At 39.0% G+C, this 18571-nt stretch overlaps 1 protein-coding gene across 2 annotated transcripts in view; it reads left to right on the top strand.

Annotated features, from left to right (window-relative positions):
• The window catches only part of mdga1 (MAM domain containing glycosylphosphatidylinositol anchor 1), a 221418-nt gene that overhangs the window by 41392 nt on the left and 161455 nt on the right, over window positions 1-18571 (top strand). For both annotated transcript variants that reach the window (XM_075462887.1, XM_075462877.1), the window contains exon 3: window positions 17824-17963. In XM_075462887.1, coding sequence (XP_075319002.1) covers window positions 17824-17963 — 140 coding nt within the window. The remainder of the gene's footprint in view (window positions 1-17823; window positions 17964-18571) is intronic.

Raw genomic sequence — 18571 nt, 5'->3', positions numbered from 1 at the left:
AGCACTCATAATGATGTTTCAGTGAGTGCTGTGGCATAACTTTAAGCATCAAGGGAAGTAGGGTGGCTGTAGGGATGAGCTTATGCATTAAATAGCAGGGGTTCATAGTTTTCACACCAGGGAGTCCAATTAAGCTCAGACTCATACTATTACAATATATCAGAGAGGATATCTTATAAAAATCCCCTCCAGGGAGATTCTGGTGTGAAATGAAAAATGTGTTTGTAAGACAGATTTGAAAAGAACTGAGAGATTTAAGCGGCATTATTGGTTGAACATCTAAAAAGTCTGTCAAGCTGAGATCCCCTGTCACACAGTTTAGAATGTCTCAAAGATTTATCCATCTATCCGTTCATCCATTTTCTATATCCACTTAATCCATTTCAGGATCGATTGTGATTATGGTTGCGATCCCAGTTGCCATTGGGCAAGAGGAAGGGTAACTCCACACAGAAATGCCCCAGCTGGGAGTCGAACTAGGAACCCTCTTGCTGTGAGGCAACAGTGTTTCACAGAATTATGTGTTCATCAATATCAAAACTTAACATGATTGTAACTTTATTAATGTTCTGCAAAGTTATTATGTGTTTTTGCAGCTTTATCATAGCCACACTAAGCTCTATTCAGAGAGAATTGTATGTGCGTTTGCAACCAAGGGTGAATTTGCCTTGCCTGAACAACACTTTAAACTCTAATCAAGTTATCAATATGCTGTCTGTAAACTCTAACTGCTCACTGTTGTTTTGTTGAGGTTCAAATTAAAGGTTATTGAGGATCTTGTTCACTTAAGTAAAGCGCTGCACTAATGACTCCAATATCCAGCAACATTATGTTACTCATGAAGATAGTTTATACCCTTTTGGAAACTATACATGCAAATGTGTATACATTATGGATACTCTTCTCTAATTGATCTTTTTTTATTTATTTCTTTAATTTAACAGGAGGCCATATCATATTTAAAAAACATATAAAGTAAACTGTGCAAGTTTCATTTGGTTTCAGTGCTTTTCGAGACCAATTTCAACAAAAAGCCAGAAGTCACTGTCATTGAAATCTAAAAGACAGATGTCACACTGTAATTACACTGGCAACTGAATCTAGCATTTTGATCTGAGCATGTGAAAGAAAGGTAATGTGTCAGGATGCAGCAACCCAGTGTAATGGACATGCAAAACTGTCTGACTCACCTGTTACTTGTGAAAGTTTCCTCCTTTCTTTAACTTCTTCATTCAAATAGACTCCAGAAGAAAAGTCCCCAGGTTTATCCTCATGTACGACCATGTGTCTTGCTCAGCAGGAAAGGGCAGGACTATAAAAAAAGTAAGAGGAAGCTAGCAAGTTTTTTTCTCTTTTTGCACACTCAGTACCATTACATGTGCAGCTAAGTTGAGCTGTGGTTTCAGTTTGACTTTATCTTATTTGGTCTTTGTCTTTAGATACATGGCAGCAGAATCGAGTTATTCACTTTAGTATTTCCAATGCTGCAATGCTGAGGACTGCGTGTGGAAAATGTTCAGGACCTTTTGCCACTTCCAGCTTTGTGAGAGATCATTGTACATGTAAATATAGCTGAATTCACAGCATACACGTTACATGTGTATGCAAGTTGACTTTGTGGGATTACGCTGCAGTTATGAAACAAGGATTTTATCAGAGCACGGTGACAGTCTCCAATTTTTTTCAGCAATCCAAGTTAACCTGTAATTTTAATGGGCTGATTTTTACTCTCAATTTCTGATGCATCGGACAAAAGAAACAGAAGAAATGGTGAATGAGAGCAGCTTTATTGGGAATTTGGCTGCATTAATATACACTTTAGCTGTACTGTTTTTACAAGAAGACAAAAAAAAGATGGAACTTTGGAGTATGTGTGGAGCTCTAGAAACTAGTTGAGCATATTTATGCAGGAGTGATTTGATCCCCGATCACATTAGGTCATTGTCCTAGAGCAGTTTTGAGAACTTTGATTTGTACGATTTATTTCTTTCTAGTGTCATATAAACTTTACGAATTTCAGAGTTACAGAAATTTCCATGACGTTAGAAAAATAACTGAATTCTGACTGATTATTTCCTCAAAGGAAACAAAAGAGTTTTGGGTATTAAGGCCTCTAAATGTGGCTTGTTAAATCTCACAAAGTAGTCATCTGTTACACAACAGCTGCCGATAACCTGAAGTGAAATCAGCCAGAATCAAACTTGATGTTTTATTTTTGACCTGTTTTTATGTTCAGAGGCAATTGAAATCACTCGTTTTTTAAAAAAAAATAGGCCTACAGTCAACCCAACTTTCATGGGTAAACTGTACGAGAGTGGGTTTGAAATAAACTATATTCTCTCTTCTCATCTCTGTTTTCTTCTCTTCTCGTTTCTTGTTTCTAAGCCAGCACACGACAGCCTTTCTGAATGTAGCTTTCACAAAGAGAATCCCAGTCACACATTTCTCATTTTTCTATTTCCTCCTCTTCTCTGTCCTCCCTCCCTTCCTCTGCTTCTGCTTACTTCCCTTTGTGCAGTATTTATTTCCTTGAAAAAGCTCTCACTCTCTTTCCTCTCTTGATCTCCTCATCCTTGGGAAGCTCAAGTGCAGCAAACACATTTCCTATTGAGAAGCATGAATCATGTTTGACCACACTCTACAAACCCCCAATCACTACACATCACTCCAGTTGTCTACCACAGTTACAACCCCAAGTTCCCTACTTCTGACTTTTTTTTTTTACTTTTACGGTCTCCTTCTGTCTGCATCTGACAACAGTGTCATTTATTTTAAATTCACCTGTTTATCTGGTAGTTGCCTCATATGCCAGCTGACTGCAGAAGGTCAGGCCCCTGATGCTTTCGTAAGATTTAATCAAACTTCTGGATTTTTTTTTAGCAAGTTTTTGATATCTCTGCAGGGAGGAGAAGAAGATCTAAGGTGTGCAAAAAATATGATTGCTTTGAAGCTTAAAATCAGGATGAGGTAGCTGTGCGAAAACAAAGACTTTTTTCTTATAATGCAAATATTCAGCCTGGAAGAAACTGGATGGAAATCTTTAGATTTTTACAGATATATTCATAGTTAATTTTATGATCCAGAATAAAACAATATCTCAAAGAGAAGATTCACTAAGCGCGTTTAAATGACACCATAACAAAGAAATGATTTTGTTAATCTGACCAAAACAGCCATTTAAAATGCATGTAAACCTGTTAGTTCAACCGAAGTCATACAGAATTAAGGTTTTCTAAACTGGGCTAATACGCCAGAATAATGCATTTAGGGATCGAATCACTCCTGCATTCTGTACATGCTTCAAAGATACATTTATCAAAAATTATTTTGTAAAAATACCGTAAAGCTCGAGTGTTTATAAAAAGACCAAAATCTTAAGAAAGCTGCTCTCATTCATGCAGTTGTAGGATGTAACACAAACAAATCTTCATCTGAACCACGTATATGCACAGCTAAACACTTAAATTTGTTGTCATGCTTTAGAGGCTGACAAAAATCCCTTCAAGAAGCCATCAAAAAATGTCAAGACACCAGGTTGCGTAATATCACATATAACAAGAATAAGACAACATACTGTAGATGTGTTGGAAAACATGCTCATAACAAGATAACATTTTCTGAGACACTGAATTTTGGGTTTTCATTATCTTGTAAGCCATAATTATCAAAATTACAAGAAATAAAGGCTTGAAATATTTCACTTGATATGTAATAAATTTATATAATATATGAGTTTTACTTTCTGAAATGAATGACAAAAAACAATATTTTTCACAATATTCTAATTTTTTGAGCTGTACTTGTATGTACCAGCAAGTGCAGATGGAAACATGTGTACATGCATGTAGATGCAATAAGTGCACAAGTGCTCATTTATGTAGATCAATTCAAGATACAGACACTGACAAACATGTAAAAACAAACAAAATGTATGAGAGAAAGTTAGGAAATAGAGGGCAAATACAAATTTACTTGAGATTAAATCCTCATTTCAGAAAACAGATCCTCCAGTTCTGCTTTTCTTTTGTCCCATCAATTGATTCTATCACTGTTTCTCTGTCAGTAGGGTATATATCGTATTTGTGTGTGAGTGCATCTGTTTTACTTAATTTTTTTATATAGTTGCTAACAAGCTAAGGCCGACACCTCGTCCACTTTTTCCAAAACTTATCCCGCAATCTTCCTCAGCAACGCATCACGTTGGCCAAACAGCTAAACTCACCTCCAAAACTCGCTCAAACCACATTCTGTACAAAAAAATTATGAAATAAATAAAAGCAACATCCAAACTCACAGGATGAATTATTCACAGAAAATCTCTGGCTCATCTTTTGTGTTCACTTCTGCGGTGACCGCAAATAAAGCAGCTGAGAGCGCGGCGCCAAAGCTTTGGATCAGTACTGTCAGTCCCGGGAGTTACCTTCTGAGATAAGATAGCAAAACTAAACGTGGAATATCAGGGCATGAGGGAAATGTGTGGCTGCACATTAAAAGGCACGCACAGCCTCTAGGTCTGTATATTACATGCAGTGAAGTTGCTTGTGTTTGTGAGTATGTTTTTCCGTATCTCTGCCTTTTCAGTAGAAACTGGCTTAGAATGAAAGCTGCAGAGAGTTTAAATGGCTCAGCTTGTGTGTCTCTTTATATCATGTCTAATATAACTAAACTTCTTGAAATGTTTGAAAATTTTGCAAGTGATGTGACTCAGGCAAATCTGAAACATGTTGTCTGATGTAATTCAAGTCATTAAATGTATTCTAGATTGTTCAGAAACATTGATATTCTGATGTGCTCGTTGTTGCTCGGCTGACACCTGGCTGTGTGATATAGGCTACATTTTTATTTTCACTAAAAGCGGATAAATGTCACTAAATCAAAAGTAGCCACTCAAGACTCTTGTGGGGATCGTAATACCAACCAGATCACCCATGACACATGCCAAGATCAGGTCTGAGTTTTCTGTTCGGTTATGAGGCTGAACACTCTGTCATTCTGTCAGATTTGCAGCTGAAATTACAACACGGTTTGTACAGAAATATGTGCCATTTGTCTGCCTTGAATGCATGTTTTAAACATCTGAAAAATATGCTGCAATGAATGCTTTTCATAATGAACACATGATTAGATCAGACTTAAAGGGGATAGAGAATCAAAATCATCTTTTTCACGTTTTTGGTGTTAGTTCTGAGTCTCCCCGCTGTGGGGAGTACACACAAAGTGCCAGCAAGTGTCAGAACCTCTGTTTCAAGTACTCCCCTTTTTTTGAATTGCCGCCAGAAAAAGTGCCAATCCGTTTTTGAGCAAAAGTGACGTCACTTTTGGCACAATCGCCCCCCCACACCCAAATCCATAGCCTCCCCCTTTCAGACACGCCCCTTCGGCGAGAAACAGGAACTGGTGTGCCTTCCAAGGCTGTGAAAGCGGACTACGATCCCGGAAAGCAATGTTCGCGATCAATGGCTTTTATTTATTTTTAACAGTATCCCCAGTACATACAACCGCCGACTTTTCCCTTGCTCTGCGGATTTCACGGAGTACAGTTTCACAAAGCTTGCACGATTCCGAGCAGGCTTCAGTCGGAATTTTGCTCAGTAGATGGTCAGTTCCGACAGGGACAGACACAGACTGCAGCGAGCTGTGCGCTCCGCTGAGAAGGTGATCGGCTGCATCTATCCAGGACCTGCACGTCTCCAGGACTATGGGGCGAGCAGGTCGGATCACAGCTGACCCTTCTCTAATTGCACCACTCCCCTCGGGCAGGAGGCTTCGGTCCATTCGGACCAGAACCTCCCGTCACAAAAACAGTTTTTTCCCTAATTTTTTCCCTAATTTTCACTAATGAAGCTGCACTGTTGTTGCTCTGTATACTGTGTATTGTTGTACACACCTTGTACATTTTATATTCATATATTTTTATTCTTTATTTTTTATTATTATATCCTATGTTACATGTTTGTACCTTACGCCACAGCAAATTCCTAGTTAGTGAACACTGTTCACTAACAATGGCAATAAAACGAATTCTGATTCTGATTCTGAACAAAATCAACCCCAGCAATCAGTACAGCCTGTAAGTATCACATTTTATTTTGTTTTAAATGTGTGTTGTGCCATATTCCTGTTGTAAGAATTGCACGTTAGCTCTGGCTTGTTCATCTAAAGGGAATGAGCTAACCAGCCAATCAAGCAACGGCAACCGAATAGCGCCAACACCTATCTGCATTTCATAATGAGGTTGCCAGATAAGCTATGAAACGACACCAATAAGGGCAAACAACAAACGAAATTCTAAACCCAGCATAGTAACATAGCTGTTTCAGAGAGCCTTTTAGGGAGGTTCTGAGCCATTACAGACCCAACCAATTTTTTTTGGGCTACATATCACATCACAGAACAAGGATTAATGCCCCATTCAACCTTTCTCTATCACCTTTAATAAGTTATCAGTGTTGTTTTATACTACAACAAAAATACTGTAATAGAATTTCGAATCCATTTTTTCAGTCTATTTTTTCTTATGCAAACAGAAATGATACTTATTATCTTTAGGCAATTTGGTAACAAGACAAAGTGACACACAGAATATTATTTATCAGTTTGGTTCACTCCGATCATAGAGTAACAATCATCTTAGGTTCTGACACTTTGTAATTCCACGGCAAGAAAAAAAATATCTGTTGCAATTTATCGTTTAAAGTTAAAAGACTGAAAAAAACTAAATGATGATCAAAGATCAAAAACTGAAAGGACTATGAAACTACTGAAACTATGGAGTTTATGTCTTTTAATCAGAAGTAACATAGAAAGTGTTTATCCAGGCAAAGTAGGGACTTGGAAATGTGCCACTAAAGTCTCATTTTGCATAAATCAATTAAATCTTATTTAAAGGTGGCTCAAAATATATTATTATCAGTGAAACATACAGTTAAAAGGATCAACTTATCACTTTCTGTGTGAGTTTTTCAGAGTTTATCTAATCAGGGGGACATCAGTTAACTGCAAGCATCAAAGAGGTTAGTAAAGGGTTAGTCCTTTCATTTTTAACCTCCATTTAATGGTCAGGTTAAGAGTTCAATCAAAGTCGCTGATATGGTTTGATATCCAGTGTTCAGAAGTAAAATGAAAAGGAGTGGGTCATGACCATCAACCATTTGATCTCTCATTTGATATCTCTATCCTGTCTTCTGAGGAGAGTTCTGATAAAACGCTACAACGATGTGTGTGTGTGTGTGTGTGAGTGAGTGAGTGAGTGATGTTACTCTTTCTCTGGGTCAAATGAACACTTCTGTCTAGTGCTATTAATCAATAAATTCAGGGACTTTTCTCTAAGATACGCACTCTCTTATCTACTTCTCCCATAACTTTCCTTTCCTTTCCTTTCCTTTCCTTTCCTTTCCTTTCAACTTATTATGGCAGGGGAAGGACCAAAGCATTTAAACGGCCTCTCATGAATGAAGTGAATTGAGACAGAGCTCATCTGCATGCATGAGCAGCTCCCATAAAGTAACTACGCATATCAATCACGCTTTTCATGTTCAGCAGGATTCACGACCTTCCGAAGGATTGCTCTGGCGAATATACATAGAGACACATACACGCACACTTACACATGTATCTACTTACACTTTCATCTAACCAGTGCTCACACACTCTTTCAATCCCTCACGTGGTGCTCAGCACTCTGTCACAGCTGTCAGTGCGGTTTGACACCAGCTCTCCAGCGTCATCATTAGTTTTAGTGAGGGATGTCCTGTCTCCTCAACAAAAACAAACATGGCAGGCCATGACAAATCAATTAATCAGATGGGGCATTTGCCGATAGTTATATTTCACTTACAACTAATGTGCATCGAATGTCTCAGAAAAGTTTCCAATAATGCACACGCAACAGTTCCAATCAGCAGCCCTTTCAACAGCTTTGATCAATGGATCATCAGAGACGGATAGATCGCTGTCAGCAGCTCGCTTTGACTGATGATCATTTTCCAAACTAACTGAATTAATGTTTCTCTGAGTGGGATGCAAAACCGTTCCAGTAATTGTGTTACAGCTTTTCTTTTTTTCTTTTTAACTTTGGCCGAACTTAGACTTCACATTTTTGCTGTTCTCCGTTATCTTTCAGGATCCTGCTTTTTTTTTTTTTACCTTCCTTAAAAATGATGAAAAATACGCCTTTACACCAAAAATATACTGTCTGAGAATAACAAACACTAAAAGGTATGACAATACATATTTTCAGTTCAAATAGTGTCTTACCTTTTTATAACCGAAACACACATTTTATTTTGTCACAAAAATTTGTCACAAGATTTAATCTTTTTAAAACATTTTTTTAGGCCACCAGAAGCGCACATTCACCAATCAAAATATGGGTATGATTATTTTATCATACTTGATTAAGATACATGCAGATACAAGATACAACATGCAAACAAATCCCACAACTTAGTTATACAAAAAAATGATAAACTAATTCACAAACTCAAATTACTTGAGTTATAAACAGTGAGTTAGCTCATTTTCCATGGTCTTTCTATAGATAATTAAAGGTCATTAAAGATAGCCAATAATTACTTTGCAAAATCTTCTGGAGAGGGACAAAATCCTAATTATTAAAACTTTCTGGTCAATGCTCATAGTGGTTGGTTCGTTCCAAGTAGATAAACTGTCACTCTCACCGGTTGCGTTTGCTTGTCATTCCTCTAGATGTGCAATCAAGCATATCAAGGGCGTCCACTGCTTTATCAATAATGGAAGCTGCTTGAGATGAGTCAGGCAGGATGTCAGACATGGAAATAGCAGAGAGAAGGCCATTTTCAAAATAAAACACACTCTGCACACTCCCTGTTGCATTTCACTTTGATTATGTTTGATTCTGTTGATTTACCCGGTGGCACCAAGCCAGAAATCACCAGGTCAAAGAATTTCACCTGTGGATAAGAACATGTTCAGCGAGGGCTAGACAAAAGCTGTTTTGAAGATGGAGTACAATGCAACTACTTCAGGTATAATCCAGGGTTAAGTCAGCAGAATATAGTTGATGGGTTTTCAGATTGCCTCAGATAGATTTTTTTTCTTTGTCATTCATATGCTTCATTCTTTACCTTATCATTCACCATTACCATTTACCTCTGTTTCTCCTTCCTTCCGCTTCTTTTTTCTTCCACCTTAAGTGTCTCTTGCCATTGATCTTTTCAACCGTCTTATCAAATCTGTGGTAACAGTAATTTGTTTCTCTGTCGCTGCTTCCCGCTCTCACTCTTATTACTCTAAGTCTGACGCCCTGCTCATCCCTACTGTGTTTCTGTCCAAGTTTCTTTTTTTCTTTCTTCACTTTTTTGTTTTCTCTTTATTTCCTTTTTTTTCTAACAATCTCTTCAAGTCTAGTTGTGCTTCTCTGTTGTTTTCTCTCAACACTTCTGGCCTCCTTTACATTTTACCCTCCTCTTTTTTAGGCTTATCCGTTTCTTGTCTCTCCTTTTCCTCTCTCTTCTCTGTCTTTCTTGCTTCTCTCTTGTAGTCTCCCCTTCTTTAGTCGATCAGACAGTTGAAGCAGCCAAGCTGCCGGAGGCGAGAGCAGACAGAGGAGCCGCTCTGTCCGACCTCTCTCCCTCTCTAGAGAGGGAAACTATTGCAGACATGCCAATAAGCTGTATGAAGACAATTATTCACCATTTATTTTGCCCCTTAGTCTTTCTTAGATAGTGTACACAGATAGAACCATATTTGTCATATTTTCTTTGATTGACTGATGTAGATTTGCAGCAGGGAAGCTGTTGCCGAGAGTTTTTGCTTGTTATTGAGCTATCCATTTTAATGATAAGTAAGCTAGCTTGGAAACTGTAAAGGAAGGGAAGGTAAAGGTAAGACAGGCTTCTCTCCGACAGCACCTGCCATCAGTGTGCCCTGCAGCAAGGATTTAAAACTCCACATGCTCACTGGACTGGCACAGTTTCCAGCATGAAGATAAGGATGCAAAAGCGAATAGCTATCTTGTGTGAATATGTTTAAGTGCTTAAATTTGAGGCAGTACGTTTGACAAAAAAAAGACCCATTGTCGTTCAAATATTGTTAAATGCATGTTTTGTACCCTGTTCCCAATCTCTTGAATTGCATATCTTGTAGAATAGCATTTAAAATCAATTATATGTGCAACTTTGTAATGTACAACTTCTATTTCAAATAGGATGGGACAAAAACAGAGTACAATGATTTGCAAATCTTGTAAACCACTATTTTATTTTTAAGAGAACATAGAAACATATCCAATATTAAAAGCAAGACATTTCTTTTTATATCTCCTCTTGATTTTTTGGCAGCAACACATCTAAAAAAAAGTTGCACAAGGCCAAAGTGTAGACTGTAGAGCAATTGTGTTGCATTTCCTCTTCATACAACAACAGTCTTGAAATGTCTGGGATAGGGATGTTAACCGATGACCGTATGACCGATGGTTGACCGAATCAACGTCGTCCGGTTATAATTTTTCTGCCGTCGGTTTAAAAAAAAAAAAAACTCACTATATCTTTAGAAATGTTATGTGAGCATGAGCCATCCCACGATGGAAGAACAACCACAGCAGAGCTCACGTAGAGCCCTCCTCAGAGGTCCTCTCCTACACCGGTTGCAACTTGTATGCCGTATATGACGGGTCCTGTCTGCGCAGTTAAAAAAAAAAAAAATCGCCACTATTAACCTAATTAAAGCCAATGTGGCTGCGTGTGGACTACAACATAATAATAATTGTAAAACTGTAATGGCAAAAGACACAAGACTATCTTAGCCTACTTGTTGTGATATATTCATCTGTACTTAAATAGCAAGACGACAGGAACTTATTGCAAAGGATTTTGTGCAGCATCTAGCTACGCCACAGAGGCTGTTGGCATTCGGTAAGTTTTTTTTTTTTAACGAAGTCATTGGTTAACCTACTTTCCTGTAACACCGCCAAATGCACCGTTCTCTGTTTGTGACTTTGTAACGGGGGCTTTTAACAGCCCGAGTTCGGTGTCGCGTTTGATTCGTGTTTAAAAAGTACAGTGACTGGAAGGGCGCCGTTGCGCGTAATGTGTGGCTGTGCGTGTCTGCGCAGGCACAGCAAATATTTTTCTACCCAAAACCCTTATTCCTCCACAAGTATGCCTAGAACTAGTGGTCAATGATTGGGGAAAATGTATAATACCAAGGTCACGAACCAACATTAATTGTGTGGTGGGAGCCTAACCAGTCAGCAGAGAAAGACGCGCGACAGGACACAGATATCATAAATGGCACTTATAGAATTTTCGGTGACCGACTTTAATCGACTAATGAGGCTCAGTGGTCGGTCAAGACTTTTTTTAAATTTCGACATCCCTAGTCTGGGAACTAAGTACACCAGTTGCGGGACCTTTGCAAGATGAATGTTTTCCTATTATTTTCTGATTTAGCTGGTTTCCGGCCCCAAGTCTCCTTTTTCATATTGTGTGTTTCATGATGTATCAAATGTTTTCAGTTGCTGAAAGGTCTGGACAGCAGGTAGGCCAGTCCAGTTTGCCTGCTGTTGTAATAGATGCAGTATGTGGTTTTGTATTGTCTTGCTGAAATATGCAAACTCTTCACTGAAAAAGATTTACTTTGGATCAGAGCACATGTTTCTTTAATACCTGTATATATTCAGCATTGATGGTACCTTTTCAGCGGTCCAAGTTGCCAGTTCCATAGGCACACATTCACCCCCATACCATCAGAGATGCAGGCTTTTAAAGTGAGTGCTGATTCAATAAATTTAAATTCAATTCAATCTTATTTATATAGCGTCAAATTGCAACAAATGTCATCTCAAAGCACTTCAAAGATACAATCTAATTCAAGCCAATTAGAATTCAATACATTGTAATATAATCGTAATTCAATCACATCCAATTAATTTAATTCCAAATGAGTCCATACAGTCCAAACGGCAATTTAAAAATGTGGCCTTGATGAGAAAACCAACAGGTAACACCTTAAATTCTCTTTGGCCCAATCCCCCGACGTGAGCGTGCATGAGGCGACTGTGGAAAGAAAAAACTCCCTTTTCACAGGAAGAAACATCTGGCAGAAACAGACTCAGGAAGGTTGGCCGTCCGCCTCGACCAGCTGGGCTTTGAGAGGACAGGAAAGAGGGGTCAACAAACATAACACCAGCTCAGGGATACCTACTGAGAAAGAGAAACACAAGTTAATGATATCAATATTGTTATATGTACATAAAGAAAAAAGAAAACACAGTGAGGAAAGGTGCATCATGGGAGGTCCCCCAGCAATCTAGACCTGAAGCAGCATAACTATGGGATGTCTCAGGGTCACTTGAGCCACTTCGAATTATAAGCTTTGTGAAAAAGGAAAGTTTTAAGCCTAATCTTAAAGGTAGAGAGGGGGTCTGCTTCCCAGACGTATACTAGCAATTGGTTCCACAAGAGACGGGAACTCTGGGAACCACTAGTAGACTTGCAGTCTGAGAGCGAAGTGCTGTGTTATATGTTTTTATGAGTTTATAAGGTTTATATATAAGGAGAAGAATTTTAAATTCTATTCTGAATTTAACAGGGAGCCAGTGAAGATAAGCTAAAACTGGAAAAATATGATTTCTCCTGCTAGTTCTCATCTGATCTTTGGCTGGCGCATTTTGGATCACCCGGAGGCTTTTTAGAGAGTCGAATAGATAGTCGAATCTTGAAATATCAAATGCATGGAGGGGTTTTAATGGATCACTCAGGATGAGACAGGATTTTCCTAATTTTGGCAATATTACGGTGAAAGAAGGCAGTCCTGGAAACCTGTTTTATATGTCTGTCAAAAGACAGTTCCTGGTCAAAAATAACTCCAAGGTTCTTCACTGTAGTACTAGAAGCCAAGGAAATTCCATCTAGAGTAAGTAGTATGATAGGCTGTAGTATGATAAAGTTTTTTTTTTGTGAGAATAGTAAAAAATATTCTGAGGCAGTGACTGGTTGACTCCTCAGTTGAGGAGCTCCGGAGTCACATTAAACCTAAATTACAAAGATCTTTACAGTGCTCAAGCTGAAATCTGCATTCACTCACTCAAAGACGCACAGCCAGAACGAAGCTTAAGCAGCAGACATTGAACTTATACAGAAAAAGCTGCTACATTCACTTTTCTTCGGTAGAATAAACACATTCAGAAAATGGCAGCAGGGCAAAAATATGGTAAAAGATTTAAACATTCATCAACAGTGTAGTGCTGATGTTGTGGTGTTTTCGGAAGACCTTCATAAGAAGCTGCATTTTTTTACCACATACTTTAAAAATCTATGGCTAAGCTTACGATGTTATTACAAAGTACGGCTGTCTGAGGTCTGAAGCGGTATGTGGGGTTAGCAAGGTAACTTGGGGTTTAACCCTAGCTTTTCACAGTAAGGACAGCAGCAGTAGGGGTTGTTGCCGAAACCGTGGTCTGTCCTGGGACCATGGTCTCTGGCACGGACCAGTGGTCACTACCACTAGGGGCGCTAAAGACACTGGTCCTGCATAAATAATAGAAGATTGTATTTTATAGACAAAAGATTGTGATCGCTGACATTTATTCATCAAATAGTGCTACCACCATGATCAGAAAAGGGAGAATATGTATTTAAATGAGAAAAGCCGCTTCACAGACCACCCGCTAACTGATTTACACCACAAGGATCACGGGACAGACCACTGAGGAGCTGGTCAGGACCAGTATCTTTAGCGCCCCTAGTGGTAGTGACCACTGGTCCGTGCCAGAGACCAGCTGGTCGCTACCACTGAGGAGCTGGTCGCTACCAGTCTCTCTAGCGCCCCTAGTGGTAGTGACCACTGGTCCGTGCTAGAGACCATGGTCCCAGGACAGACCACGGTTTCGGCTACAACCCCCTCTCGACAGCAGTTCACTTCTATCATAGATACATCACCATGATAATTTAAGAAGCGTGCATAAACGTCACTGTAGGTCAACGCGTATAAGAGCACTACTTACTTTAATGAAAATATAAACACCTGTATTCATGTCCAAGTGAGGAACATGAGAGGTTTTATAGGCAGAGACCTGATAAACACTTAGGCTTTCCATGAGAGCGTTATTATGAGAGCTCTCGATTCTCAGCAGGAAACTGCTTTTAGACTTTTTGACCTTGAAGGACATGAAACTATATATTTCCTCTTGACTTATTGCCAGGGCTGCTTACAGCTTTAAAAAAAACACGCTATTCACCTTAGAATAGATTTAAACAGCACATTTATTTAATTTAGTGCACCATTTTAAGATATCCTTCGGCATTTATGATGTGGCAATGATTTTGATAAGCTCCTTAAAGCTGCGGTCGGCAACATTTTTTTAGTCATATTAGCTTGAACTGTCATGGGATTCTGGAAGTAGAATATTGAATAGGCTGTTTAGGAAAAATAACGAAATCTGTAGCTCCCTCTGAAGCCTGTAATCATGCTTGCAAAAACCGAGCGCTCCCGGCTGTTTTTAACCAATCAAGTTAGGGTGGAGGAATCCTACCTGTCAATCACAGCTTGTGCACACGCTGCTGAGCGTGAGTCTGCCCCCGCTTGTGTGCGCTCACACTGGTGTGAACTCACATGCACAACCTCGTCCACAGAGGGGGAGGGGTTTGGGGGGCGATTCGGAGCTTGTTAGAGGTTGGGGGAGGGACCTGAAAGTTGTATCAGTTCGAATTTTCCGACTTTAGACTCGCAATTTTGAAAACCTGCCGACTGCAGCTTTAACTAATGCATTCACTCAGGCTGTAATTTTTTGACAGGTTCCCTTCCTGTCTTTACCTTATTGGTTTAGAGTTATAGTTTGTGTTTTTCCTGTGAGAAATATGCATTTCTACATGTTTTTGATTGGTCAAAAATGTAAACACGTTCAGCTGGAGTTCTACATTCTGGGTTGACAAAACAGCTGGAGGCTGTTTACACCTGATTTTGAAATTTGCCCTGATTTATCCGACCTCAGGTGGACAAGTATGGGTGTCAAGACATTCAGTAAAAGAGCACGTTTGGCCACATTCCTAAAAAATTTAAACACGCATGGTTCCCAGGTCACATTTAGACCATATACTCATCTCATGTGAGTTTAGGTCTCCAAATCCAGGATGTGTCATCTGAGAGAAGCGAGAATGAAAACTGTAAAGTTTAAAAGGTTCAGTTTGTGTGTCTTTATCCGGCAGAGGTGCACTGACACTGAGCTCTGCAACATCACAAATCTTTCATTCATACTTCTTTACTGCTCCCTTAAATCATATATAGTACTTTACAATAGTATTGAACTGTTTGTCTGAATACAGCTATCAATGTGGCTCATTGGAATCTAGAAGAAGTTCATGAAACATAAAGGCAGATTATATGGTTCACTTCACTCAAAATAATTCAGGTGTAAGATCTGATCACATATGGTCACAAGAGATGAATGTGGAGATGCATGAAAAGACCATGTGTAAACTGATGCCCTTAGAGCAACATACGTGTGATTGGACCATACAGGGTGCATGTTAGAGCCAGGTGTAAACAGCTTCCTTGATAACTGCCTTCATATAATCCCTTAATGTGATAATGCTTTTTATGCTTAGTGAACTAAATAATGAAAATGTATAGGCCCCAGGGGTTTGCACATTTACTTTAGCTCAAAAGCACAGACTGAAGCCAGTTGCATGGGTTTTATTAGCCACATGTTTGAAATATGGCTAGAAATTTAACTATTTTCGCTTGGTTTTTTTTTGTGTTCTCTGGTATTTTTTTAGATTTATCCGATAAAGCTGGGATGCCATAGAGAATACACATGTGCAAGTGGTCAGACACACATTCAATACATTGTACACTTATTCCAAAAGAGAGAGCATATAGGGAACGTTTCAGAGACTTCTTTTATTCTGAAGCTGATTTCTGGTTCCAGATTGTGCCGGCCGTGGCGGTGCCTCCGATCAGAATGGAGTTTCAGCTGAACAAGCCGCCCACTCCATTTTAGACCATTCAATGATAATAGTTGTCGAGTACAGGGAAGATTTGTTCTCTCTGTGAATCGATGCTAATCACATCATTGTGTTGCCCCTCATGGCGAGAGTCCCTCGTGGCTCTCTCTGGGGTTTCACACTCCACTCCGGCCTTTTTCTTTTTCACCCGTTGCTTCTCTCGCTCTGTCTTTCTCTCCCTTCCTCTTTCCTGTCTCCCCTCATCATAAGTAAGGTGAAGCCATCTTAGACTCCTTGCACGCAATCGAGATCTCCACACGGGTCAGCCCTGTGCAGATTCTGATGCTGAAGCTGTCACTATAGCAGAGCTCCCATCATGCGTCTGTCATACATTATTACTGCAGCAGATGCCACTGACTGGAGTTTCCTGCATGTCTTGAGTAGACCTAAGAAAAGAAAAAAAAGCTACTTCATCAATGATCAATAAGATGATATAATGGTGAAATAAGATCTTACTTTATTTTTAGTTTCTGTAATTGCAGAAACACACACTTACATTGATAGTGGTTAGTTTTCCACTGCAGATTGATTTTCAGGTGATATCGTAAAGTGAATCTTCTGATTTTCAAAATATTTTTACATTAATAATAACTGTGTAATATTTGGATACCCTTCGAGCTACCCTTTGGCCAGATTTTCAAGCTTTAGACTGTGAAATACTGTGAAAACATACGGTGAAATTGTTGGTTTTTGAAGTGGTCCTCAGTTGCGCAGTGAAACATCTCCACTTGAACCCAGGTTTGAACTTTCGGGGGACAGAAACAAGCAGCATCAAAATTGTGACAGCATCCAAGATCCCACAGTGACAGTGTTGCTAAATAAAGTGATGTTAGTGGTTCTCTTATTTGGTGTCTTTTGCATGTGCTTTTGCTGCCACTTCATGAAATATTCATTAAGTAAGCTGACATACTTCAAAACCATAGATGGATGTAGTCATCTTTCTCAAAAGTGTAGTAAATGCAGGCGTGCCTTAGTATGTCCACCAAGTGTTAGCTCTGAAGCATTTGTAGCCCCAATAAACTCCCATTTAAAAAGTGGCAACTTCTCTCAGTACAAAGTACAAAGTCAGGGATTTCTTTTTTAGTTAATCAAAGCATCATTACCTTTATTTACTCCATCCAATCGATGTGTTGTTGGTCAGTCTGAGAGTAATTCCAAAATGTGCCTCAAAGACTAAAGTTTGAAGGCGTGTCTTGCTTGATTAACATGCCTGAGAGTCGATAAGTGACTGGAAAACTTGTTGAGGGAGACAGACATCAAATTTAATTTACTTGTGAACTTGAGTAGCATGCTTATTGTTTTGATTCTGCTATTTTGCTTATCGTTTTGACAATGGGATATACATTTTTCCACAGTTTTGCCATCGTAGATTGTTTAATCACTTTTGGGTTCACTCACTATTCATTTGTTGGTGTTTTCCCTTATTGCAGTTATGCTGCAAGATTGTTGATATCATACAGCTAATACTATACAATACTAAAGCACAGTTAGAAAATCTAGAATTTACATTTTGATCTTCTAAATGTGACCAAAGTGTCAGTTTTTCTATAAATATCTGTATTCATTAACATAAAACATTGAACATAAAAAACGGATTTTTGTAGAAAGTTGTGCTTATGCAGATGAAAGAGTGATATAATATATTCATTTATCTGAGTCATAGATACTAGCTTACTCACAAAAGAATGCCCTTTTTTTCTGCTGCAGTACTGATGCTACTAAATATATAATGTGTTTTCTTTTCCTCTGTTTGTGTCTGTGCCTATTTTTGGGTGTGTGCATGTTTATGTGTGTGTGTGTGCGTACGTGTGTTTGTGTGTGTCTAAATGTTCTGTCACAGCTCCAGCCAACGCCCAGATTGTGCACTCCGGTGCAGCATGTAACGTCAAGGATGATAACATAAGCGAGAGAATCTACACCATCAAAGAAGGAGACACACTTGTGCTTCAGTGCATTGTTAAAGGACACCCACGACCACAGGTAGGCTCCCACCCCGAGCATTTATTGTATATGTGCAGGTCGACATGTATTTCTCATGCTGATCCAAAGTGACTTGGACTTAGTGTGCAGGTGAGTTTGGAGGCTCTACCCCAAGACACTTGAAATTGTTGTTGCTTCTCTCTGAACACGACCTGTCAGCAGTCTTACATACTGCAATCTCTGTAAATATTCCAAACACAATGAGTATAAAAGTAATGGACAGAAAAATTGATGGCTTAGGTTGTTTTATGTGAAAAAATATTAACTGTCCTCTGTGTGGTCAAATGACACATGTTACAATCCCATGGTTTAAGCAAACTGGTGTCATGAAAAGTAAGAAAGATCAGTAATATAAATAATTCCTGTGTTGTTTTATGGAGAATTGAACTGAAGCAATCACTCTCACGATAGTTGGTGGCTTTTATTACAATATGAATAGTCATGTAGTTGATTAGTGGTACGCATCTCTCTCTCATTCATCTTCCAGCCAGTCAGAATAATCAGTAAGCTTTGATCAGCCCTTATAACTCCCTCATTTTTAATACTTTTCATACCTTAATTTACTAGTTTCGCTGGTTTGCCAGTGTTGGCCTGTCTTTCGTCCCACT

This window comes from Odontesthes bonariensis, chromosome 1 (assembly GCF_027942865.1).
Source record: "Odontesthes bonariensis isolate fOdoBon6 chromosome 1, fOdoBon6.hap1, whole genome shotgun sequence".
Lineage (NCBI taxonomy): Eukaryota > Metazoa > Chordata > Actinopteri > Atheriniformes > Atherinopsidae > Odontesthes > Odontesthes bonariensis.
The sequence above is the reverse complement of the archived record's forward strand: the minus strand, read 5'-3'. Positions and strand labels throughout refer to the sequence as shown.